General features: G+C 38.4%; 1 protein-coding gene across 1 annotated transcript in view; it reads right to left on the reverse strand.

The window, feature by feature from the left end:
• The window catches only part of EVPL (envoplakin), a 113587-nt gene that overhangs the window by 66411 nt on the left and 19988 nt on the right, over nucleotides 1–27188 (reverse strand). The window contains exon 2 of the mRNA XM_053709211.1: nucleotides 1268–1501. Within this exon, the coding sequence (XP_053565186.1) occupies nucleotides 1268–1344 (77 nt within the window). The 5' untranslated portion in view covers nucleotides 1345–1501. The remainder of the gene's footprint in view (nucleotides 1–1267; nucleotides 1502–27188) is intronic.

Below are 27188 nucleotides of genomic sequence, written 5' to 3' on the forward strand. Positions count from 1 at the left end.
CACCGCCTAAAATCTGTGTCATCTTTAAAGTCAACACCCCAAAACTGCCCTAATTCATAGCATAAAAACTTAACTCTTTCCATTTCCAACAAATCTAACGATGTAATGCAGTCACTTAAGGAGGATGAGAGTTAATCATTTTTTATTATTTCTTTAAATCTTAGAAATTAAACAGTTTTATATTTAAATGTCCTATCTATAAATCGGCAGGTACCCTTCAAAACTATAGTCTGAACCATAATTTAAGTTTTGTTAGCAAGTTTTAGAATAGCTTTTTTTTTTTTTAAAAGGATTGGAAACGTCTCTAAATCTCAGTGCCAAATAAAAAAAACAAATAAAATGTTGCTATTATAGAAATATGCTGATATATGCGAGAAACATATTTTAGGCAAACGAATGTAATTGGTAATAGTTAGAAAAAGATTAGTGATCAAATGAAAACATAGTTCAGAGAAGGACAAATGAAAAATCTTCTACAGAAGCTAAAGGGCAAGTGGATACATTTTATAACAGTCCAACTGAGATGGTATTAAAAAAAAGATCCTAAATCTAAAATATTGGGATTAATAGAGTCTGTGATTTGTTGGAAACAGTGCTTTCGGTTTTGGTGGGATATTTTATAACATTTTTTGGCAATTATTTGTAACTTCTGGAATATACATGTAAATATGTCAGCTCTTAAAACAAAATCAAAGAAACTTAATTAATAGTAAAGCAAAGAGGTAGACATGATAGAAGCATATTTTAAACAAGAAAAATGGTCGAGGAGGGGGGGGGGGTATTATTTAAAAAGAAAAAGAAAATAAAAACAGATAAATATTTAAGTGAACGACACATTTTTCAAGACTTCTGCCAAATAAAAGTTGTTTGAGAGGCACATTTTAGCTGAGAAGGTTCAATCAATAAGGTAAAACATTGCAAGTGAAGCTATAAAACAAATCTAAAGCTAAAAGGTAATTAATAGAGTCTGAGATTTTACAGCAGAGAAATGTTAACCTCTTGGCTGCCAGAGAGTTTTGCAATGCATTGTATAGCTCCCTGACAGCCAGGGATAAAACTGAGGCCATTGGGAACACAAAAGTCTGGAAAATATCACTATAATTTACTATTTAGGAGATGTAAAAATATTTGCCCACTTAATGTTAAAAATAAGCAAAAGCCCAATTACTTGTTCATCAACTACAATTTGTTGCTGGTTTGGGACTAGTGGACTAGTACCCCAGTATCCCAACCTGGTACCCCAACTCCCCTTTCCCTCTCCACTCACTTGCTGTATTTAACAGGAGATTTTGTTGGCGATTTGGTCGGCGATTTGGTCAGTGATTTGGTCTGCCCCTTGAACATGGTGACTGCCCCTCGCGGTGTCCCCTCTGATCGTCTTTTTCTAGCGTACGTTGCACCTGAAGTTTTGACAGCCTGAAGAGCGAAGAGTTTTGTATGATATGATAGTGCAATTGGCTTCAGGCTCCTCCCTGGAGACCCAGCCTGGGCGATGGGACCTCTGGAGAGAGGAGAGAACTTGTAAAACCAGTCGGATATGGTTTCGGGAGTGAGAGAGAGAGAGAGAGAGAGAGAGACAGTAAATGTGACCCCACCCCTAGGACTGTCCCAATAAAGCAATTTAAGAGCATACTTGTCAACTCTCTATTGCTGAGTTATTCATAAAAATATGTGGTCTCTCCTGCCTCACCTATTGTCCTGCGCATAACAGGAATGTGTAAAGATTATACTTACAGAAAGAGCACAAAACTAAAACACAAAATTACAATAACATACTTAAAAACAAATATTTAAACTTTCATGATTTAGATACAGAGTGCAATTTTATAAACTTTCCAATTTACCGTTTGCTATCAAATTTGCATCTTTGTCTTATCCTTTTTTGAAACAGCATCCATTTCCAAAAGAGCATACTGAGGTAGGCTCAAGAGCGTGCACGTTTCTCGAGCACTATAGAGCAGCAGTGTTTGCAAAATTGGGGTCAATTCCCAGTCATGTTTATTGGCTCCAGATACACCTTTTTTTTTTTTTACATAGGAGCAAGTAAAATGCAAAAGATAACACCATTTTCATATTGGAAAAAAATTAGGATTGAGGAAAATTCACTCCTATGATGCATGAACTAAAATCTACCCGACTACAAGCTATTGACTAAATATTAACAGCAAAATGGACACAACAAATTCAACAGCCAAAGTAATATAAAGCAACATGAAACTCAACATTTTTCTTTAATGATTCAGATAGAGAATATAGTTTTAAACAACTTTCCAAATTACTTCTATTACCTTATTGTGTCACTCTTTTTGTTGATGAAACAGCAATGCACATTAGAGATGTTCAGCAAAGAAAATTTTGTTTCAGAATATTTGTTTCACTGAATATTCGGTGGCTGCACTATTTGGTAATCATTTCATTAAACATTTACATTATTTTTTGTTAAATTTTTTTAAATGTTTCAAAGCTACAGGTGAGGCATATATGTCACGCCGCTCTAGCCGTTGCTAGGGGTGCGGCGTCTCCTTCCCTGCTCGTTGCCAGGGACTATGTCTGGTCCACATGCGTGCGACGATGACTCCTCTCTCACTGATGCCGGTCTGGACGTCTGTAGCGTGAATCCTGCGCCTATGTAAGCCTATTCAAAGGGTCTATCACTGCCCAAGTATAGGTGTTACTTTGTATGCTCCTGGGTGTGATAGATCGTTACTTCAGTATTGCCTTAATGTGTTTGAACCCTGCCTGTTATACCCCTGAATTGCTAGATTTATATACTGCTGCTGAACTCTGCTTGTCTGACTACTCTACCTGTTTAACCCCTAAATTGCTTGACTGATATACTGCTGCTGAACCTGCCTGTCTGACTACTCTACCCATTTAACCCCTAAATTGCTGAACTGATATGCTGCTGAACCTGCCTGTCTGACTACTCTACCTATTTAACCCCTAAATTGCTGGACTGGTATACTGCTGCTGAACCTGCCTGTCTGACTACTCTACCTATTTAACCCCTAAATTGCTGGACTGATATACTGCTGCTGAACCTGCCTGTCTGACTACTCTGCCTATTTAACCCCTAAATTGCTGCTGAACCTGCCTGTCTGACTACTCTACCTATTTAACCCCTAAATTGCTGGACTGATATACTGCTGCTGAACCTGCCTGTCTGACTACTCTGCCTATTTAACCCCTAAATTGCTGCTGAACCTGCCTGTCTGACTACTCTACCTATTTAACCCTTAAATTGCTGGACTGATATACTGCTGCTGAACCTGCCTGTCTGACTACTCTACCTATTTAACCCCTAAATTGCTGGACTGATATACTGCTGCTGAACCTGCCTGTCTGACTACTGTACCTGTTTAACCCCTAAATTGCTGGACTGATATATTGCTGCTGAACCTGCCTGTCTGACTACTCTACCTGTTTAACCCCTAAATTGCTGGACTGATACTCTGCTGCTGAACTCTGCTTGCCTGACTACTCTGCCAATTATCCCCTGTTATTCTGGATTGCCTCTCTATTGCCAAACCCTGCCTGTCTGACCATTCTAGTTGTTTGCCCTTGGATTGCTTTACCATTGCCAAACCCTGCCTGCCTGATCATTCTAGTGGTTTGCCCTTGGACTGCTTTACCGTTGCCAAACCCTGCCTGCCTGACCATTCTAGTGGTTTACCTTAGACTGCTCTACCATTGCTGCTATCCTGACTATCCTGCCTGTGGTGAGTGCTGCCAAATAAATCAGCTCTTTTACTTGTAAAAAAATACAAACAACCCCCCAACAGTAAAACCCACCACCCACACAACCAACCCCCCAAATAAAAGCCTAACTAAAAAAAACTAAGCTCCCCATTGCCCTGAAAAGTGCATTTGGATGGGCATTGCCCTTAAAAGGGCATTTAGCTCTTTTTCAAGTGCCCAAACCCAACAACAACTTACCCAATAAACCCTTAAAAAAGCCTAACACTAACCCCCGAAGATCCACTTACAGTTTTTGAAGACCCGACATCCATCCTCAACGAAGCAGGCAGCAGTCCTCAACGAAGCGGCAGAAGTCTTCATCTAAACGGGCAGAAATCTTCATCCAAACGGGCAGAAGTCTTCATCCAGACGGCATCTTCTATCTTCATCCATCCGGCATGGAGCGGCTCCATCTTCAAGATGATTGGAACAGCCAATGGAATGCGAGCTCAATCCTATTAGCTGATTGGATCAGCCAATAGGATTGAAGCTCAATCCTATTGGCTGATTGCATCAGCCAATAGGATTTTTTCATCTTTCATTCCGATTGGCTGATAGAATTCTATCAGCCAATCGGAATTAAAGGGATGCTATCTTGGATGACGTCATTTAAAGGAACCTTCATTCTGCAAGAAGACTTCGATTGAAGAGGATGCTCCGCACCGGATGTCTTGAAGATGGAGCCGCTCCGCGCCGGATGGATGAAGATAGAAGATGTCGTCTGGATGAAGAATTCTGCCCGGTTGGATGAAGACTTCTGCCCGGTTGGATGAAGACTTCTGCCGCTTCATTGAGGACTTCTGCCGGCTTCATTGAGGATGGATGTCCAGTCTTCAAAAACTGTAAGTGGATCTTCTGGGGTTAGTGTTTGGCTTTTGTAAGGGTTTATTGGGTGGGTTTTATTTTTAGATTAGGGGTTTGGGCACTTGAAAAAGAGCTAAATGCCCTTTTAAGGGCAATGCCCATCCAAATGCCCTTTCCAGGGCAATGGGGAGCTTAGGTTTTTTTTAGTTAGGATTTTATTTGGGGGGTTGTGTGGGTGGTGGGTTTTACTGTTGGGGGGTTGTTTGTAATTTTTTTTACAGGTAAAAGAGCTGATTTCTTTAGGGCAATGCCCCGCAAAAGGCCCTGTTAAAGGCTATTGGTTGTTTAGTTTAGGCTTTTTATTTTGATAGGGCTATTAGATTAGGTTTAATTAGTTTAAATATCTGATAATGTATTTTTTATTTTGTGTAATTTTGTGTTTGTTTGTATTGTAATTTAGTTAATTGTATTTATTTTATGTAATGTATTTAATTGTAGTGTAAGGTTAGGTGTTAGTGTAACTCAGGTTAGGTTTTATTTTACAGGTAAATTTGTATTTATTTTAGCTAGGTAGTTAGTAAATATTTAATAACTATTTACTAACTATTCTATCTAGTTAAAATAAATACAAACTTGCCTGTAAAATAAAAATAAACCCTAAGCTAGCTACAATGTAACTATTAGTTATATTGTAGCTAGCTTAGGGTTTATTTTATAGGTAAGTATTTAGTTTTAAATAGGAATTATTTATGTAATGATAGTAATTTAGATTTATTTTAATTATATTTAAGTTAGGGGGTGTTAGGGTTAGACTTACTGTAGGTTTAGGGGTTAATAAATTTAGTATAGTGGCGGCGACGCTGGGGGTGGCAGATTATGGGTTAATAAATGTAGGTAGGTGGCGGCGATGTTAGGGGCAGCAGATTAGGGGTTAATAATATTTAACTAGTGTTTGTGATGCGGGAGTGCGGCGGTTTAGGGGTTAATATGTTTATTATAGTGGCAGCGATGTCCGGAGCGGCAGATTAGGGGTTAATAATTTAATTTTAGTGTTTGCGATGCAGGTGGGCCTTGGTTTAGGGGTTAATAGGTAGTTTATGGGTGTTATTGTACTTTTTAGCACTTTAGTGATGAGTTTTATGCTACAGCTTTGTAGCGTAAAACCCATAACTACTGACTTTAGATGGCGGTACGAATCTTGTCAGTATAGGTTGTACCGTTCACTTTTTGGCCTCCCAGGCAAACTCGTAATACTGGCACTATGGAAGTCCCATTGAAAAAGGACTTTTTGAAAGCTGCGGTAATTACGTTGCGTTACGACCAAAAAAGTGTACGGTACAGCTAAACCTGCAAAACTCGTAATACCAGCGGTAGTGAAAAAGAGCCTTAAGGCTGCTTTTTCACTCATACCGCAAAACTCGTAATCTAGCCGACTGTTTGTTAACAATGGTTTGACTTGACTCCTCCCCTTCTCTTCCAGTGAGCAAATTTTTTATTTAAAAAGTATTAAATTTATTTTAATAAAGTGTATGTATATATTTTCAATACATTTTATTTTAAAAGTTTATATTTTTGTAATTTTAATTAAAAAAAATTGTGTGTTTTTTACCCTTAACTCGTCTTTTCTGCCCTTGGCGATAAAAGGGTTAAACATAAATCGTCAAAATACCAATAGGTAAATTTCCTGTGGTGTTTAAAGTCTACAAATGTAACTTTTGTGTAGCAGTTTTGAATTGGGTGTCCGCTATTTATAAAATAAAAAAATAAATAATGGCCAATTCTGATTTTTTTTTATATTGAACAACATTTTTCTCCTATTTGCCATCCCCTTGTACCATGTGACAGACATCAACCAATCACAGACTAGTATACGTATACCCTGTGAGCTTGTGCACATGCTCAGTAGGAGCTGGTGCCTCAAAAATGTGCATATAAAAAGACTGTGCAAAACTTGATAATGGATGTAAATTTAAAAAATTCTTAAAATTGTCTGCGCTTTCTAAATCATGAAAGTTTAAAGGGCCATGATAACCAAATGTTGAAACACTTGAAAGTGATGCAGTATAGCTGTAAAAAGCTGACTAGAAAGTATCACCTGAACATCTCTATGTAAAAAAGAAAGATATTTTACCTCAAAAGTTTCTCAGTAGCCACCTCCCATTGTAAAGGACAAATCGGTATGTCTGTCCCGGGACAGCTAAGGGAGGGAGCTTACTTGCGCTCTCATGTTATTTCCCTATTCAGCTTAAGGAAGTTTACAATGAAACCTCATGAGATCACAGTAAAAGAGTTCATGACCTCAGCACTGCTGATGCTGATTGGCTGCTGTTCATTACTTCATTTATTTTTATTTTTTACCTGCAGCTGGGAGCAGCTGAGTATAACTTTTTACACAGAACTTACTCTGCTGAGCTGAGGACATTGTGAGGTAAAATATCTTCCTTTTTTACATAGAGATGCTCAGGTGATATTTTCCTGTCAGCTTTTTACAGTTATACCACATCAGTTTCAAGTGATTTAGCATATGAGTATTATGTCCCTTTAATTTTGACTTGAGTGTCCATCTATATACAGTCATGGCCAAAAATATTTGCACCCCTGCATTTCTGTCAGATTATGCACCCCTTTGTCCAGAAAAAACAGGGGCACTTTAATTCATCAAAATTTACATTTTACTCCTGTTGTGAAAAAAAACTTACCTTTTAATCTTGACAGCTGCTCCAGCTTCCTCTGGTCGTCGCAAGCCATTTCTGATGTCAGAAATGATGGATGGGTCATCCTCCAATAACGGCTTCCCCCCCGGTGCGAATCAGTGTCTGATTCAATGCCGTGATTGGAGGAAGCCGGATTCCTCATTTTAGAGCCAGGAAGAGGCTTTGCAATGGGTGGAGGAAGCTGGATCTGCTGTCAAGATTAAAAGGTAAGTTTTTTTTCTCAACAGGAGTGACATGTAAATTTTGATGAATTAAAGTGCCCCTGTTTTTAATCGAATTTTTAAAAAACGGGCACTTTAGCATCAAAATTTACATTCACTTTAATGTTCCTGTGTCCACTGTGCGCAACATTGTCAAGAAGTTTACAGCCCATAGCACTGTAGCTAATCTCCCTGGACGTGGACGAAAGAGAGAAATTGATCAAAGATTGCAACAAAGGATTGTTCAAATGGTGGATAAAGAACCTCGATCAACTTCCAGGCAAATTCAAGCTGACCTTCAGGCACAGGGTACAAATGTGTCAGCTCACACTATACGTCGCCATCTGAATGAAAAGTGACGCTATGGTAGGAGACCCAGGAGGACCCCACTGCTGACACAGAAACATAAAAAAGCTAGATTGGAGTTTGCCAAAACTTACCTGAGGAAGCCAAAATCCTTTTGGGAGAATGTGCTGTGGACAGACGAAACAAAATTACATTTTTCGGTAAAGCCCATCATTCTACTGTTTTTAGAAAAAGAAATGAGGCTTTTAAAGAAAAGAATACAGTCCCTACAGTAAAACATGGTGGAGGTTCACTGATGTTTTGGGGTTGCTTTGCTGCATCAGGCACTAGATGTCTTGACTGTGTACATGGCATTATGAAATCTGAAGACTACCAAAGAATTCTGTGGTGCAATGTAGGGCCCAGTGTCAGAAAGTTGGTTCTCCTTCAGAGGTCATGGGTCATACAGCAGGACAACGACCCAAAGCCCATGTCAAAAAGCACCCAGAAATGTTTTAAGACAAAGCATTGGTACTGAACTGGCCAGCAGTAAGTCCAGATTTCAATCCCATAGAACACCTGGGGTAAGATCTCAAAACAGCAGTTGGGAAAAGGAACCCTTCCAATCTGAGAGACCTGGAGCAGTTGGCGAAAGAAAAGTGGTCAAATATTCCAGTAGAGTTGTAAGAAACTCATAGATGGTTACAGGAAGCAATTGATTTCAGTTATTTTTTCCAAGGGGTGTGCTACCAAATATTAAATTGAGGGTGCCAATAATTTTGTCCAGTCCATTTTTGGAGTTTTGCGTGGAATGTGTCAGATTTGTTGTTTTTTTCCTCCACTTTTTGTGTCATACAAACAAAAAAAATGAACATGAGAATGTCTAAACATTTGTAATTGCAACAATTTTCTAAGTGAAGCAGTGTATTATCTGACAGCAATGCAGGGGTGCCAATATTTTTGTCCATGACTGTATATATACAGTATATATATATATATATAATATATATATATATATATATATATATATATATATATATATATATATATATATATATATATATATATATATATATATATAAATATTACATATATCAATCAATTTTAATATTTAATAAAACCAAAAAAATTTTTTTTAAATAAAATAAAATAAAATAAAACATTTAATTTGTTAATGAATTCAATGTTTCTTTGTTTTTTTCTCTCTAGAAGCAATCACAGATCAGGAGCGCAGATGTTAAACGTAAATTTTATGGTGTAAGGTCGGATTACATAGCAATAAACTTGTTATGGTGCGATTTTCATGAAATCTGACGTTGAATGGAAGCATTAAACAGCAGTAACTTACACCTACACGAAAAGAGCAACTGCGCGCAATGCGCAATATATTTCATTGGAAACCTGCTTCTAAAATGGAGCTGAAAAACTACTTTAGCTGTCGGCTGCTTCGGTAGCTTACGGCTCCATTTTTAACGGCTCAACAGAAACGAGCCCTTATTAGTTAGTTCCCATCAATTTTAAATGAATTAGCCCAGGCGCCAACAATATGGAGGCTAAGGTTTAGGTATAAAAATGAACTATGTCGTGTACTATAAAGATGTTATAAAAATGTTAAAACAATTTATTGTACAGAAGAAGAGGTGAAATACAATATTTCCTAAAAACAATACTTCCTAAAAACAATACTTCATAAAAACACAATATTACATGTGCATGGATCCACGCTAATAAAATACAGTATGAATAAAATCTTCAGAGTATAAACACACGCTAGTAAAATACAGTATGAATAAAACATCAGCTCCTCCATATTCATATTATATATAATGCACAAGTAGGTCCAAACAACCTGCAGATATGACCGATTTATGAAAGTTCTGAGCAGATCCAAAAACCTAAAACACGAGCTACGTTACAAATATGCCACCTTATATTAGAATTGTTTACAGTTTACAAGAGTATCCTTCTTATCCACAAACTCTTTCGTTTTTATTTCACAATCCGATCTCCACTTCAACTCCCCTTATCATTATTAAGTTCAGAGTAGATATAATCTACCAAGTCACTAGAGCCGCATACACCTCTGTTATTAACAAACAGATGATTTTTCACATCCTTTGCTGCTCCTCAACTCAAAGCAAGTATAACCTATCAAATTGTTACAGCAAGACACACCCCCGTTACCAATAAACAATTGTCCTTTATCATTAAGACCTAGCAACAACTTGAGCCTATGAACAGCGCCAACAGGCCGTGACGTCACGACCAATAGAAACCTCCGGAAAACAGAACTAAAATCAAACAACAAAAAACCCCAAATCTAAAAATATGTATGAATTATTATTCACCTAATTTTTAGTCATATCAGTGATTTGATCGCCAAACATGAAGGCCGGACATAATAGTCGGTATCGATCCGAATTTCCCACCGGAAGTGACGTCACAATCACGGAGGCTAGGGACTATCAAGTATAAGTTTGAAACAACTTGAGCCCTCTACAGCTGCCATATAAGCCCTCTGTAGAAGCTGTACAGACAAAAGAAAATCAACATGTAATGACAAATTAAAACTTTAAAAGTTACGGAAAACCGGAAGTCAGAAAATATTACTATTTCTGGTCACAGGTACACTTTCCCTATAAAAGACCCCTAATCAAAGCTTACCATTAGTCTTGATAAAGGCCTAAGGAAAGGCCGAAACGCGTAGACCTGGTAAGCATCATTTCAATAGGAGGATTAATTTGTAATCGTTTTACACATTGTGTATATTTTTATTCACAGGTTTCTATTTTTGAACATTCACTTTTATTTTTTATATAATTTTTGTTGGAACCTTTGCACTCAGCACTTTTTGGTATCATCCACTGGGGCAGAGCTCCCCTAGGCCCCCACACTCCAAGGGAGAAGGATATCACAATACTAAGGGATAAGGACAACAACTCTGAATACAGGGATCTAACCTCTGACTTTTTCTTTTTTCTTTTTCACCATATTTTAGTTCCACAGAAAACTAAGGATTGACACATTTTTTACCTCTTTTTTTGCATTCCCAACACAGGATTGACACTTAGTTTCATATATTTTTTCGCATTTCCCAACACAGGATTGACATTTATTTCTTCACTTTTTGGAATATTAAGTATTGGAACACTCTCTCTTTTGGAACATTGGAACACTGCCACGTTTTTATATATATTTTTTATATTTCTCTCATCTTTGCCTTTTGAACATATTTTTATTACACACCTTTATTGTCATCTAGATTTATTTTTTATTGTAATTGAATTTATTTCTTTTACTCCTAGTTACCACTAAGGACTAGCTTTAACACTGTTTACTTCTATGTGTTTATACTCTGAAGATTTTATTCATACTGTATTTTACTAGCGTGTGTTTATACTCTGAAGATTTTATTCATACTGTATTTTATTAGCGTGGATCCATGCACATGTAATATTGTGTTTTTATGAAGTATTGTTTTTAGGAAGTATTGTTTTTAGGAAGTATTGTATTTCACCTCTTCTTCTGTACAATAAATTGTTTTAACATTTTTATAACATCTTTATAGTACACGACATAGTTCATTTTTATACCTAAACCTTAGCCTCCATATTGTTGGCGCCTGGGCATATTCCTCACAGTTCTCTTTCTATAGGTGGGAGCTAGGTACCACCGCCTTAGGCTCACAAGGTTTCTGTTGGCGCTGGGGTATATCACTATATCTTTAAGTGAATTAGCCACATTTGTGTTCTTTTGCTTTTTTACTTTTGTTCTGATATATTTGTGAAAATCCCCTCGGTTCACATGCATTACACCTTGTTTCATGCGTTTTTCTTATTTTTAAATTGATATGAAACTCACATTTTTTTTTCTTTTTATAGTTCAATTTCAATTTTAATTTACTTCTTTTATTAATTTTGCTTCATTCTCTTGATATTCTTTGTTGAAGGAGCAGAAATGCACTACTGGGAGCTAGCTGAACACATCAGGTGAGCCAATGAGAGATAGCTCCCAGTAGTGCATTGCTGCTTCTGAGCCTATCTAAGTATGTTTTTCAAGAGGATAAAAGAAAATTAGATAATAGAATTAAAATGGAACGTCGTATAAATATTTTAGCCTCTATCTGTAACCTAAAAGTTTAATTTTGACTTTACCGGCCCTTTAATTCAGTTTTTTATCATTTATTAATTTGAGTGTTTTTTCTAATTTAAATGTGGAATGGAATAATAATAATAAAATAGCAATAGATGCCATCCAATATTGTCATATGGGAATTACAATGGATTGGGAGGACCATCTTACATCAGGTTGTCTGAATCAGAATCATAAAACAGAACAGACCCTGAAAAGTCTGTTTTTAAAATAACTAACTAAATAAATACCTACTTAAATTAAAATGCCCCCTTTGTATGTATGCGGAATCTGTTGGCGCTCTACAAATAACCGATAATAATAATAATAATAATAATAATAATGTACTCAACCTATCTGACCTAAGTGGCCCTCCACTTCTCCAACTTAAATACTTACTTACACCAGGGAGGAATTACTCAGTGCTTTCATCCTGTATTAAAGGGACACTCAAGTCAAAATTAAACGTTCATGACTCAGATAGAGCACACAATTTTAAACAAATTTCCAATTTACTTTCATTCTTTTTATATTTACACTTTTTGAGTAACCAGCTCCTACTGAGCATGTACAAGAATTCACAGAATATACATATATGCATTTGTGATTGGCGGATGGCTGTCACATGATACAGGAGGAGTGGCAATAGACATAACTTTGAAATTTGTCAGAAAAAAAATCTTTTACTCATTTGAAGTTCAGACTAAGGGGCCTATTTATTAAAGGTCTTGCGGACCTGATCCGACAGTGCGGATCAGGTCCGCAAGACCTCGCTGACTTGCTGACAGGGTTATGGAGCAGCGGTCTTTAGACCGCTGCTTCATAACTGGTGTTTCTGGCGAGTCTGAAGACTCGCCAGAAACACGGGCCCACAAGCTCCGTTCGGAGCTAGATAAATGGGCCCCTAAGGGGCCAATTTACCAACAGTCTTATTGGCCCCAATACCTCTGTTTCCGCTCGAGCCTTCAGGCTCCCCTCAGGAACAGTATGGGTAATAGAAAAGTGGGAGGAGGTAACAAGAGCACTGAGGAAGCAATTACGAACTATGAAGCTATGTGCTATATTATAAAACTAAAATATGATAAGAACAATAATGTGCTAGAACAATAATATATTTTTTTATTTCTTGCTATATGTGGAAGAAGATATAAATATATTATATCGATGAAAAAGGAAAACAGTGTAAAGTGAAAAAACTGTATTTATATAAATAAATGGGTCTAGTAATAAATGGACCTAATATTAATTGCACTGTGTAAATAGAACTATACACATCCAATTTTGGATAATGTAAAAGAGTGGTAGGTGGGATCTATCAATGCCAATATGAGACAAAGGAGTGTAGTCAAATATTTGTAAGAAAAATAAAATAAGATTTATTTTGGCAACATAAAACTATGAAAATAAATCACATAGAAATGAATAAAAAATTTTTTTCAAACAATATAAATGTAGGTTGGCCAACCAAATAAAGTTGAATGAGGCTAAAATACAATGATAAAGAACATTTCTTTTCAAAACTTATAATGCTTTTGTTTTATATTAGGTAAAACGGATGATAGTTACATAGCATATACCAGTACACTTTGTAAGAATATCGTTCTGTAATCTTAGTACAAGTGTAACCAATTTGGGTAAAACAATGAACCTTACAGCTTTAAATTGTATAATATAACAGCCTGAAAGGAGTGGATTGCCTGACAGTTAGTGTTTGTAGTATGTATAATACTTGCAGCTGGTTTTCATTTAGTATGTATAATACTCACAGCTGTTTTTTTCTACCTTAACCAGTTGGTCACAGTCTAGCCACTTCAGGCAAGCCTGTGGCTTAGTACAGTAGGTACAATGGTTAATAAACTCTCTCTAGTCTGTTTTAGACCTAGAAAAATGCCAAAAAGTCCCCTTTAATGCCACCCACACTAAACTATATCTTAAGGAAAACCCAGACTAACAAATTAAAATACCAGAATACAATTCAGCAAAAATTAAGCTAAAGAAAAACACAGTACTATTATCACTAGTCTCTTTCAGTAGCATAGTTCAAATATTAGACAAAGGTGAAACCTAATAAAGGATCATTTATTATGCACAAAAAAGAGTCACAGTGCACTGATATAAGAAAAATATGTTAACAAATAAAATTACACACAGTAAACAATTTTAAAACTAAAAAGGAGAAATAACAGAACCTATAACTTTACCAGGGAGATAGAATAGAGAGCAGTCAAAATAAGCTGTAGCAGGCAGCCTCCCATGTAAAATTATAACATTATATTGTTGAAATTATATACACTTAACTCTGATATCAGCTTTCTTGACCAAAATTCCTTCTGGAGTGGGCCAGGGAAGTACCCAACCCTCTCTTTTTATGACATATCATAAAGCTCTGAATCCTTGGCTGGGATTATAGAAAAAAAACAAAATTGATGCTTACCTGATAAATGTATTTCTCTTGTGGTGTATCCAGTCCACGGGTTCATCCATTACTTGTGGGATATTCTTCCCAACAGGAAGTTGCAAGAGGACACCCACAGCAGAGCTGTGTATATAGCTCCTCCCCTAACTGCCACCCCCAGTCATTCGACCGAAGACAAGCAAGAAAAAAGGAGAAACTATAGGGTGCAGTGGTGACTGTAGTTTAAAAATAAAACACCTGCCTTAAAATGACAGGGCGGACTGTGGACTGTGAGAAATAAATTTATCAGGTAAGCATAAATTTTGTTTTCTCTTGTAAAGGTGTATCCAGTCCACGGGTTCATCCATTACTTGTGGGATACCAATACCAAAGCTTTAGGACACGGATGAAGGGAGGGACAAGGCAGGAACTTAAACGGAAGGCACCACTGCCTGTAAGACCTTTCTCCCTAAAATAGCCTCAGAGGAAGCAAAAGTATCGAATTTGTAGAATTTAGAAAAGGTATGAAGCGAAGACCAAGTCGCCGCCTTACAAATCTGTTCAACAGAGGCCTCATGTTTAAAAGCCCATGTGGAAGCTACTGCTCTAGTAGAATGAGCTGTAATTCTTTCAGGAGGCTGCTGGCCAGCATTCTCATAAGCTAAGCGGATTAAGCTTCTTAGCCAAAAAGAAAGAGAAGTTGCTGAAGCCTTTTGGCCTCTCCTCTGTCCAGAGTAGACAACAAACAAAGCAGATGTTTGACGAAAATCCTTCGTAGCTTGTAAATAAAACTTTAAAGCACGAACCACATCAAGATTGTGTAATAATGAAGAAGGATTAGGACATAATGAAGGAACAACAATCTCCTGATTGATATTCTTATTAGATACCACCTTAGGAAGAAACCCAGGTTTGGTACATAAAACTACCTTATCTGCATGGAAAATCAGATAAGGGGAATCACACTGTAAAGCAGATAACTCCGAAACTCTTTGAGCCGAGGAGATAGCTACTAAAAACAGAACTTTCCAAGATAAAAGTTTAATATCTATGGAATGCAAAGGTTCAAACGGAACCCCTTGAAGAACTTTAAGAACTAAATTTAAACTCCATAGCAGAGCGATAGGTTTAAACACAGGCTTGATTCTAACCAAAGCCTGACAAAACACCTTAACATCTGGAACCTCAGCCAGACGTTTGTGCAAAAGAATAGACAGAGCAGAAATCTGTCCCTTTAAGGAACTAGCTGACAATCCTTCTCCAATCCTTCTTGGAGAAAGGATAATATCCAAGAAATCCTGACCTTACTCCATGAGTAACCCTTGGATTCACACCACTGAAGATATTTACACCATATCTTATGATAGATTTTCCTGGTGACAGGCTTTCAAGCCTGAATTAAGGTATCAATGACTGACTCGGAAAAACCACGCTTTGATAAAATCAAGCGTTCAATCTCCAAGCAGTCAGACGCAGAGAAATTAGATTTGGATGTTTGAAGGGACCTTGAAGTAGAAGGTCCTGTCTCAGCGGCAGAGTCCATGGTGGAAAGGATGACATGTCCACCAGATCTGCATACAAAGTCCTGCGTGGCCACGCAGGAGCTATCAAAATCACTGAAGCTCTCTCCTGCTTGATCTTGGCAATCAGACAAGGGAGCAGAGGAAATGGTGGAAACACATAAGCCAGGCTGAAGGACCAGGGCGCTGCTAGAGCATCTATCAGCGCTGCCTGGGGATCCCTTGACCTGGATCCGTAACAAGGAAACTTGGCGTTCTGACGAGACGCCATGAGATCCAGTTCTGATTTGCCCCATAGTTGAATCAGCTGGGCAAATACCTCCGGATGGAGCTCCCACTCCTCCGGATGAAAAGTCTGCCGACTTAGAAAATCCGCCTCCCAGTTCTCTACTCCTGGGATATGGATAGCTGAGAGATGGCAAGAGTGAACCTCTGCCCATAGAATTAGCTTTGAAACCTCCAACATTGCCAGGGGGCTCCTTGTTCCCCCCTGATGGTTGATATAGGCTACAGTCATGATGTTGTCCGACTGAAATCTGATTAACCTGTCCGCAGCTAGCTGAGGCCAAGCCTGAAGAGCATTGAATATCGCTCTTAGTTCCAGAATGTTTATCGGAAGGAGGCTTTCCTCCTGAGTCCACGAACCCTGAGCCTTCAGGGACTTCCAGACTGCACCCCAGCCCAGAAGGCTGTCATCTGTCATCACTATAGTCCATTCTGGCCTGCGTAAACTCATTCCCCTGGACAGATGGACCCGAGATAGCCACCAGAGAAGAGAATCCCTGGTCTCTTGATCCAGATTTATCTGAGGAGACAAATCTGTGTAGTCCCCATTCCACTGATTGAGCATGCAAAGTTGCAGTGGTCTGAGATGTAGGCGGGCAAACGGAACTATGTCCATTGCCGCTACCATTAGGCCGATTACTTCCATACACTGAGCCACTGATGGACGAGAAATGGAATAAAGAGCACGGCAGGAAGTTAGAAGTTTTGACAACCTGACCTCTGTCAGAAAATGTTTCATTTCTACTGAATCTATCAGAGTTTCTAGGAAGGAAACTCTTGTGAGAGGGGAGAGAGAACTATTTTCTTCGTTCACCTTCCACCTGTGAGACCTCAGGAATGCCAGAACAATGTCCGTATTTGACATGGCGATTTGAAAAGTCGACGCCTGTATCAGAATGTCGTCTAGGTAAGGAGCCACCGCTATGCCTCGTGGCCTTAGAATCGCCAGTAGGGACCCTAGAACCTTCGTAAAGTTTCTTGGTGCCTTGGCTAACCCAAAGGGAAGAGCCATAAACTGGTAATGCCTGTCTAGAAAGGCGAACCTGAGGAACAGATGATGATCTCTGTGTATCAGAATGTGGAGATAAGCATCCTTTAAGTCCACGGTAGTCATATATTGACCCTCCTGGAACATAGATAGGATGGTTCGAATAGTCTCCATCTTGAAGGATGGGACCCTGAGAAATTTGTTTAGGATCTTGAGATCCAAGATTGGTCTGAAAGTTCCTTCTTTTTTGGGAACTATAAACAGATTTGAATAGAAACCCTTCCCCTGTTCCTCCCTTGGAACTGGGTGGATCACTCCCATAACCAGTAGGTCTTGAACGCAACGTAAGGATGCCTCTCTCTTTATCTGGTTTGCAGATAATTGTGAGAGATGAAATCTCCCCTTTGGAGATGAAGCTTTGAAGTCCAGAAGATATCCCTGGGAAACAATCTCCAGAGCCCAGGGATCCTGGACGTCTCTTGCCCAAGCCTGGGCGAAGAGAGAAAGTCTGCCCCCAACTAGATCCGGTCCCGGATCGGGGGCTACTCCTTCATGCTGTCTTAGAGGCAGCAGCAGGTTTTTTGGCCTGCTTCCCCTTGTTCCAAGCCTGGTTAGGTCTCCAGACTGGTTTGGACTGGCCAAAATTTTCCTCTTGTTTTGCATTAGAGGAAGTTGAAGCTGCGCCACTCTTGAAGTTTCGAAAGGAACGAAAATTAGTCTGTTTAGTCCTTAATTTGTTGGACCTATCCTGAGGAAGGGCGTGACCTTTTCCTCCAGTAATATCAGAAATGATCTCCTTCAGTCCAGGCCCGAATAGGGTCTGCCCTTTGAAGGGGATGTTGAGAAGCTTAGACTTTGAAGTAACGTCAGCTGACCAGGATTTAAGCCATAGCGCCCTACGTGCCTGAATGGCAAAACCTGAATTCTTAGCCGTTAGCTTGGTTAAATGAAAAACGGCGTCAGAAATAAAGCAATTAGCTAACTTAAGAGCTTTAATCCTGTCTAGAATATCATCTAACGGGGTCTCCACCTGTAGAGCCTCCTCAAGAGACTTGAACCAGAAAGCCGCTGCAGCAGTGACTGGGGCAATGCATGCAAGAGGCTGGAGAATAAAACCTTGTTGTATAAAGATTTTCTTAAGGAAACCCTCTAATTTTTTATCCATTGGATCTAGGAAAGCACAACTGTCCTCAACGGGGATAGTTGTACGCTTAGCTAGGGTAGAGACTGCTCCCTCCACCTTAGGGACCGTCTGCCACAAGTCCCGTGTTGCGGCATCTATAGGAAACATCTTTTTAAAAGCAGGAGAGAATGGTACACCTTGTCTATCCCATTCCTTAGTAATAATTTCTGAAAACCTCTTAGGGACTGGAAAAATGTCAGTGTAAACAGGCACTGCAAAGTTTTTGTCCATTTTACACAATTTCTCTAGGACTACAATGGGGTCACAGTCATCCAGAGTCGCTAAAACCTCCCTGAGCAACAAGCGGAGGTGTTCAAGCTTAAATTTAAACGCTGTCATTTCAGAGTCAGACTGAAGTAACGCCTTCCCTGAATCAGAAATGTCACCCACAGATAGAAGCTCTCCTGCTGTGAGGGTATATCGGACATAGCTACTAAAGCCCCAGAGCTGTCTCGCTTTCCTTGTTACCCTGGCAGTTTGGACAATACCTCTGTGAGGGTATTAGTCATAACCGCCGCCATGTCTTGTAAGGTAAACGCATTGGACGCGCCAGATGTACTTGGCGTCACTTGAGCGGGAGATATAGGTTTGACACATGGGGAGAGCTAGGTGGTTTAACCTCCCTTTTGTCAGTCTGAGAAACCTCTGGTGATAAATCTTTAAATGCCATAATATGGTCTTTATAACTTATAGAAATTTCAGTACATTTGGTACACATTCTAAGAGGGGGTTCCACAATGGCTTCTAAACATAACGAACAAGGAGTTTCCTCTATGTCAGACATGTTAAACAGACTAGTAATGAGACCAGCAAGCTTGGAAAACACTTTAATAAATGTGAAACCGCAATTAAACAAAAACGGTACTGTGCCTTTAAGAGAAAAAAACTACCACATAAACTGCAAAACAGTGTTAAAAAGTAGTAAACTCTACTAAATTTTTACAGTGTGTATAAGGGACTAAAGCAGCATTGCACCCACTTGCAAATGGATGATTAACCCCTTAGGCCCCAAACCGGATTTGAAAAACGTTAAAAACCGTTAATAAACAGTCCAACACACTGCCATAGCTCCTACCTGCCCTTAAACACGATTTTTGCAGGAAAAAAAACCCCTCTATAGTGGTCCTTGATGCCAGAGGACTCCATTTAGAGCGTGAAAATAGGCCCCTCCCACCATGCACTCGATGTCAGAGGGCCTAAAAAAGTACTCCTAGGAGTAATCTGACTAGCCATGTGGAAAACTAGGCCCCAAATAAAGATTTATCACCCTCAGAGAAAAAACGTTTTTTTCTATAAACCATGCAAACGTTTTGACACTAAGTAATATGAGTATTAACATGAATATTACCCTTTTTTGTAAGCATGATCCCAGTCGTTGTTAAATCACTGCATCAGGCTTACCTCAAATATACAAGGCTCTGTCAGCATTTTCTAGACCTTATCATCTCTCTAGAAATAAATATACTGAACATACCTCAAAGCAGGTAATCTGCAAACCGTCCCCCCAACTGAAGTTTTCTTTCCATACTCTTCAGTTATGTGTGAGAACAGCAATGGACCTTAGTTACAAACCGCTAAGATCATCAACCTCCAGGCAGATTCTTCTTCTAATTTCTGCCTGAGAGTAAAACAGTACAACGCCGGTACCTTTTAAAAATAACAAACTCTTGATTGAAGGTAAAAACTACACTAAGTCACCACATCTCTCTTACACTTCCTATCTTGTCGAGAGTTGCAAGAAAATGACTGGGGGTGGCAGTTATGGGAGGAGCTATATAGACAGCTCTGCTGTGGGTGTCCTCTTGCAACTTCCTGTTGGGAAGGAGAATATCGCACAAGTAATGGATGAACCCGTGGAGTGGATACACCTTTACAAGAGAAATGTATACCTTTTGTTATGTATGTTCATTTGATACACACATATAAGCAATCCCCTTGTGACATCATGAGGATTAGTTTGATACCAAATATGATATGGTTGTCATATTTATATCACCCAGTGTTATGTATGTGATAAAGCATGTTTCCAGATATACTAGTGTGACCTCTAATTGACCTGACCTGTGTCTTCCAGGAGACACTTGTTTTTGCCACTTTCTTTGGATCATATAATAAAGTCAGTGGTCCCATAAGTCTAATTCTTTTAGACATTTCTAATACAGGGTTGTAAGTAGCAGAGAAGAAAAACAAAGAGAAATTTAACCCCTGATATCCTAAAATCATCCCATCCTATAACCTGGGCAGCTTTCTCAGAATAAAATGGGTGCACATCCCATAATCCGGGAATTACTCTCAGAATAAACGGGGTGCATAATACATAACAAGTGTAGTACCATAAGAATAAACTGGTACCCTCAGAACCGAGTTGTATATCACATGACCAATATATGTATAGAAGTAAAACAGTTTGTAAATAATTGTCTTTAACACTTTCTGACTCAGACAAACACCTGGGTGCTGGACTAATACAGTTAATATGATAAATACGGAAGCTGACCAGCATCTACATTCAGGGAATTTCCACTAGTCTCAACTTGTAAAAAATTGTAGACTGGTAATGGTAACTCGTTCCACTGAATGGTAAACTATAGTGATGTTTCACTATCCCTATAGACAAACACAATATACCCATGAATAAATCAGATCTGCTATGACTTGCAAATCAGCATATTGTTTGATGCCTTCTTTTAACCCACTAACGTAATGTACAATTCTAGTAGAGCTATATCTGCAGCTTTTGTTGTTGAAGTTAAAGTTCTATAGACAATCTATACATTACATTGGTGAGCAGTTAAATCAAACTAGCAAATGGATAAAGCTCCCAGGAAAGATATAAACGTGTATATTATGAAAGGCTGTTTTATGTGATTAAAAGCACAACTTCAAATAACACATAAGGCACTCAGCAAGCGGGGGGAGCACGGTTTTCAGAAGAGGAGCAACAACCCCCTCCTCAGAATTCTGCTCTATGTATCAAATTAATATCCATTCATTAGCATCTGTCTATAGAGACATTATTATTATCAGGACATTTTCTGTGCACCCCCTGGTTTATTTTCTGCAGTTGCCCATGTTTGGGGGTGCAACCAGTTGACTACTAAAGCCCAAATATTTATTTTTGTTCTCCCTCTTTTCCCCCTGACTTTTCTCTGCCCTGAGTGCTGAAGTGGCACTGCCAGCAGAAAATCACTAGCCGGTGTATTATTGGCACAAAACGGAGTTAAAGGGACAATTCGGTCAAAATTTAAATGCACGTAAATGAATTACATCTTTGATTAGAAACATATTTGCAATGTACATGTATTGACAAAAGTGCTACTAGTAAAAGTTATCACTGTTTTAATGTTAACATTTTTTTCTGCATGTGCATGTGAGGCATAGCTAGATATTCTCAGTGCACCAGCATTTTTAATACTTTAGCTGCTCAGTAAGTCAGTGGGGCTTGTATCGTGTCAACAATTAACAAACGGATGCCTAGATTATAAGTTTTGCGTTAACAGGGGTGCGTGCTAACGGGCAGTTTATGCTCACCGCTCACTTACAGACATCGCTGGTATTACGGGTTTTTACAAACCCGGCGTTAGCCACAAAAAAGTGAGCGTAGAGCAAAATTTAGCTCCACATCTCACCTCAATACCAGCGCTGCTTACGTTAGCGGTGAGCTGGTAAAACGTGCTTGTGCACAATTTCCCCATAGGAATCAATGGGGGAGAGCCGGCTGAAAAAAAACTAACACCTGCAAAAAAGCAGCGTAAAGCTCCTAACGCAGCCTGATTGATTCCTATAGGGAAAATACATTTATGTCTTCACCTAACACCCTAATATGAACCCTGAGTCTAAACACCCCTAATCTTACACTTATTAACCCCTAATCTGCCGCCCCCGACATGACTGACACCTACATTATATTATTAACCCCTAATCTGCCGCTCTGGACACCACCACCACCTACATTATACTTATGAACCCTTAATCTGCTGCCCCCAACATCGCCGACACCTACATTATATTTATTAACCACTAATCTGCCACTCCCAATGTCGCCGCAACCTAACTACACTTATTGACCCCTAATCTGCCACCCCCGTTGTCGCCACCACTATAATAAACATATTAACCCCTAAACCTAAGTCTAACCCTAACCCCCCCCAAATTAAATATAATTTAAATAAATCTAAATAAAATTACTATCATTAACTAAATAATTCCTATTTAAAACTAAATTCTTACCTATAAAATAAACCCTAAGCTAGCTACAATATAACTAACAGTTACATTGTAGCTAGTTTAGGATTTAATTTTATTTTACAGGCAACTTTGTATTTATTTTAACTAGATAGAATAGTTACTAAATAGTTATTAGCTATTTAATAACTACCTAGTTAAAATAAAGACAAATTTACCTGTAAAATAAAACCTAGCCTAAGTTACAATTACACCTAACACTACACTACAATTAAATTAATTACCTAAATTAAATACAATTAATTACAATTAAATAAAATTATCTAAAGTACAAAAACCCCCCACTAAATTACAGAAAATAATAAAGAAATTACAAGATTTTTAAACTAATTACACCTAATCTAAACCCCCAACAAAATTAAAAAAAAAAAAAAAATTAAAAAAAAAGCCCTACCCTACACTAAATTACAAATAGCCCTTAAAAGGGCCTTTTGCGGGGCATTGCCCCAAAGTAATCAGCTCTTTTACCTGAAAATCCCCTCCCCAACATTAAAACCCACCACCCACACAACCAACCCTACTCTAAAACCCACCCAATCCCCCCTTAAAAAAAACCTAACACTAACCCCTTGAAGATCACCTTACCGGGAGACATCTTCACCCAACCGGGCAGAAGTGGTCCTCCAGACGGGCAGAAGTCTTCATTCAACTGGGCAGAAGTGGTCCTCCAGATGGGCAGAAGTCTTGATCCAGACGGCATCTTCTATTTTCATCCATCCGGCGCGGAGCGGGTCCATCTTCAAAACATCTGACGGGAACATCCTCTTCTTTCCACGGCCAACGACTGAATGAAGGTTCCTTTAAATTATGTCATCCAAGATGGCGTCCCTTCAATTCCGATTGAGCTGATAGAATTCTATCAGCCAATCGAAATTAAAGTAGAAAAAAATCCTATTGGCTGATGCAAGCAGCCAATAGAATGTCAGTTCAATCCTATTGGCTGATTGCATCAGCCAATAGGATTTTTTCTACCTTAATTCCGATTGGCTGATAGAAGTCTATCAGCCAATCGGAATTGAAGGGATGCCATCTTGGATGACGTCATTTAAAGGAACCTTCATTCAGCCGTCGGCCGTGGAAAGAAGAGGATGCTCCGCGTCGGATGTCTTGAAGATGGACCTGCTCCGCACCGGATGGATGAAGATAGAAGATGCCGTCTGGATGAAGACTTCTGCCCGTCTGGAGGACCATTTCTGCCCGGTTGGATGAAGACTTCTGCCCGTCTGGAGGACCACTTTAAAAATCTTGTAATTTCTTTATTATTTTCTGTAATTTAGTGTTGTTTTTTTTTGTACTTTAGATAATTTTATTTAATTGTAATTAATTGTATTTAATTTAGGTAATTAATTTAATTGTAGTGTAGTGTTAGGTGTAATTGTAATTTAGGTTAGGTTTTATTTTATAGGTAAATTTGTCTTTATTTTAACTAGGTAGTTATTAAATAGTTAATAACTATTTAATAACTATTGTACCTAGTTAAAATAAATACAAAGTTGCCTGTAAAATAAAAATAAACCCTAAGATAGCTACAATGTAACTATTAGTTATATTGTAGCTAGCTTAGGGTTTATTTTATAGGTAAATATTTAGTTTTAAATAGGAATAATTTAGTTAATTGTAGTCATTTTATTTAGATTTATTTAAATTATATTTAAGTTAGGGGGTGTTAGGGTTAGACTTAGGTTTAGGGGTTAATAACTTTATTATAGTGGCGGCGACGTTGGGGGCGGCAGATAAGGGGTTAATAAATGTAGGTAGGTGGCGGCAATGTTAGGGCCAGCAGATTAGGGATTAATAATATTTAAATAGTGTTTGCGATGTGGGAGTGCGGTGGTTTAGGGGTTAATATATTTATTATAGTGGCGGCGATGTCCGGTTCGGCAGATTAGGGGTTAAAATATTTATTTTAGTGTTTGCAATGTGGGGGCCCCTCGGTTTAGGGGTTAATAGGTAGTTTATGGGTGTTAGTGTACTTTTTAGCACTTTAGTTAAGAGTTTTATGCTACAGCATTGTAGTGTAAAACTCATAACTACTGACTTTTAAATGCGGTACCAGGCTTGACAGGAGAGGGTTTACCACTCACTTTAGGTCAGACTCGTAATACCGGCGCTATGCAAGTCCCATTGAAAATATAGGATACGTAATTGACGATGGTACTAGCACCTTAGGCTCTCTCAGCAAGCACTGTGTCTGTGTCTAAAATGCTGGTGCACGGTGCAAACTTAAATACACTTTTGAAACAGCTGTAGCTTTTATTAGAAGCATTTCTGCTAATACATTTTTGCTAATACATAAATGTTTATATTTAAAACTGAACTGCATCCATATGGATTACAATTTTGGCTGAAATGTCCCTTTACGTGTTACGAGTAAAATCTGCAGAGAGAAATCAACCCGATCCAATACGATCGGACTGATTGACACCCCCAGCTAGCGGCCGATTGGCTGCGAATCTGTAGGGGGAGGTATTGCACCAGCAGTTCACAAGAATACGCTGTCGGCATTTATCGATGTGCAGCGGACATGATACGCTACGCACTATGATAAATCTACCCCACAGAGTCTTGTAATGCTTAGAATTATCTGCATACCTGGCATTGTTTACATACACAGATACATTATAGAAATCCTCTTTTAGCCTAAATATGTGACTGTGTTTTTCTAAAATAACAAAATAACTTATTTTCTGGCCTAGATTTGCTAAAGCTTATTGTATATCCCACAAACTCCGCAATGGTCGGCATCATTTACAGCTTTAGAATCTAACATCTGTGACACCATTGTCGCTAGTCGCTAATAATACTTTAAAAAGCATAGACATTCAAAGTAAAAATAATCATTTTAAATGAAGGAACTGCACGAACAAGTAAAGTAAGCACCTGCATTTAACTCTTTCCTGGCCACATTTTAAAAAACTCATTGGTATAAATAGAGAAATCAGCTGCTTATTTTACTGAGCATGATACTGTAATTTAGTGTCTTTAACATAGAGCATATTAGTGATCTCCCCTTAAAGGGACACTAAACCCAATTTTTTCTTTCTTTCGTTATTCAGATAGAGCAGGCAATTTTAAGCAACGTTCTAATTTACCTCTATTATCAATTTTTCTTTGTTCTCTTGCTATCTTTATTTAAAAAGCAGGAATGTTTAGTTTAGGAGCCAGCCCATTTTAGGTTCAGCACCCTAGATAGTGCTTGCGTATTGGTAGCTACATTTAGCCACCAATAAGCAAGCGTAACCCAGGTTCGACACCAAAAATGGTCCGGCTCCTAAGCTTTCCATTCCTGCTTTTTAAATAAAGATAGCAAGAGAACAAAGAACAAATAATAATAGAAGTAAATTAGAAAGTTGCTGCTCTATCTGAATAATTAAAGAATAAAATTGGGTTTTAATGAGCTACACAGGGCATGTTATAGAATCTTGCCAAACCAGAAAGATTTAAAAAATTGGGCTCTCAGTATTATTGTCCTGAGCAAAGATGTAGTCCCATATGAAAGATAGAAGTAGAGGTTTTTTTCTCCCCCTAGAAAGAGCAAGAAATTGATGCCAAATCACTAACATATCTGCATTTTAAATGTGTAAAGGTTGAAGGGCGTTTTACTGGGATCTTCAAGATAGCAGCTCACTGGCCTCACAGCAGCTGTGCTCACTAAATGCAACAAGAATAGGGGATGCATCTGTCTACAGTATGTGAGCTGCTTCCCATAGAGAGTAATGCAGTCTGGTAAAGCTGCACCTTGCTGGGACTGTGAGATGGAACTTGGCGCAGCACCCGGCATTACTAAAAACTCTGAGACAAATACAAAACAAAATGTGCAGAGCAGGCAAAACCGTGGAAACCGGGACATCCCTCAAGTGCGGGAGTGAGGCATAGTTCCCAACCCATAACAGTCCTGCAATATACGGGATGGCTAAGAGGTGTATATGCTGTTATACTTAGTTTGTTTGCACCATTTTAAACAATGTGGCTTTGATTGCCCCTTAATGATCACCCCTTTTATACCACATAAAAGTGATGAGAGGGATAATTAAAGGGACATGAAATCCACAGAGCATACCATTTAAAAAAATATTTTAAAATGTTTTACTTCTATTATCAAATTGACTATGTTCTCATTGTATTCTTTGTTGGAGATCTATCTAGGTAGGTGGTGTGCACATTTCTAGAGCAGTACATGACAGGGAACACTGCTGCCACCTCCTGTTCTTGCAAATGTATAACACAGTTATAAAACTGCTGCCATATATTGATCCAGTCATGTGCACGCTCCTAGGTCTTCCTACCTGCTTTTCAAGAAAGGATACCAAGAGAACAAAGTCAATTTGATACTAGAAATAAATTGAAAATGTATTAAAAAATGTACACTCTATCTGAATCATGAAAGAAATTCTTTGGGTTTTATTTTATTTCCCTTTTAAGTCGCTTGATTGTAAAGTGCTCATCGAATACAATGACAGCTGTGAAAAACTCAAACCTATCCAGGGAAGTAATTATACAACACAGTTCGCTGACAGAGCCATTTATACAAAACACAATACAAAGTAAAACAGTAGAGGTTACACATTGTATTCCTAAATACACTGCTATACAAAAACACAAAGCCTAAAGAAAATATAACACTTGTAGGGAAATATCTCTTAGATACAGAGATTTCATTTATAAGCTCTGTAACGGTGCCCAGGCAGAATTTGGCAGAG

The sequence above is a fragment of the Bombina bombina genome, chromosome 1, assembly GCF_027579735.1.
Source record: "Bombina bombina isolate aBomBom1 chromosome 1, aBomBom1.pri, whole genome shotgun sequence".
In the NCBI taxonomy this organism is placed as follows: Eukaryota; Metazoa; Chordata; class Amphibia; order Anura; family Bombinatoridae; genus Bombina; species Bombina bombina.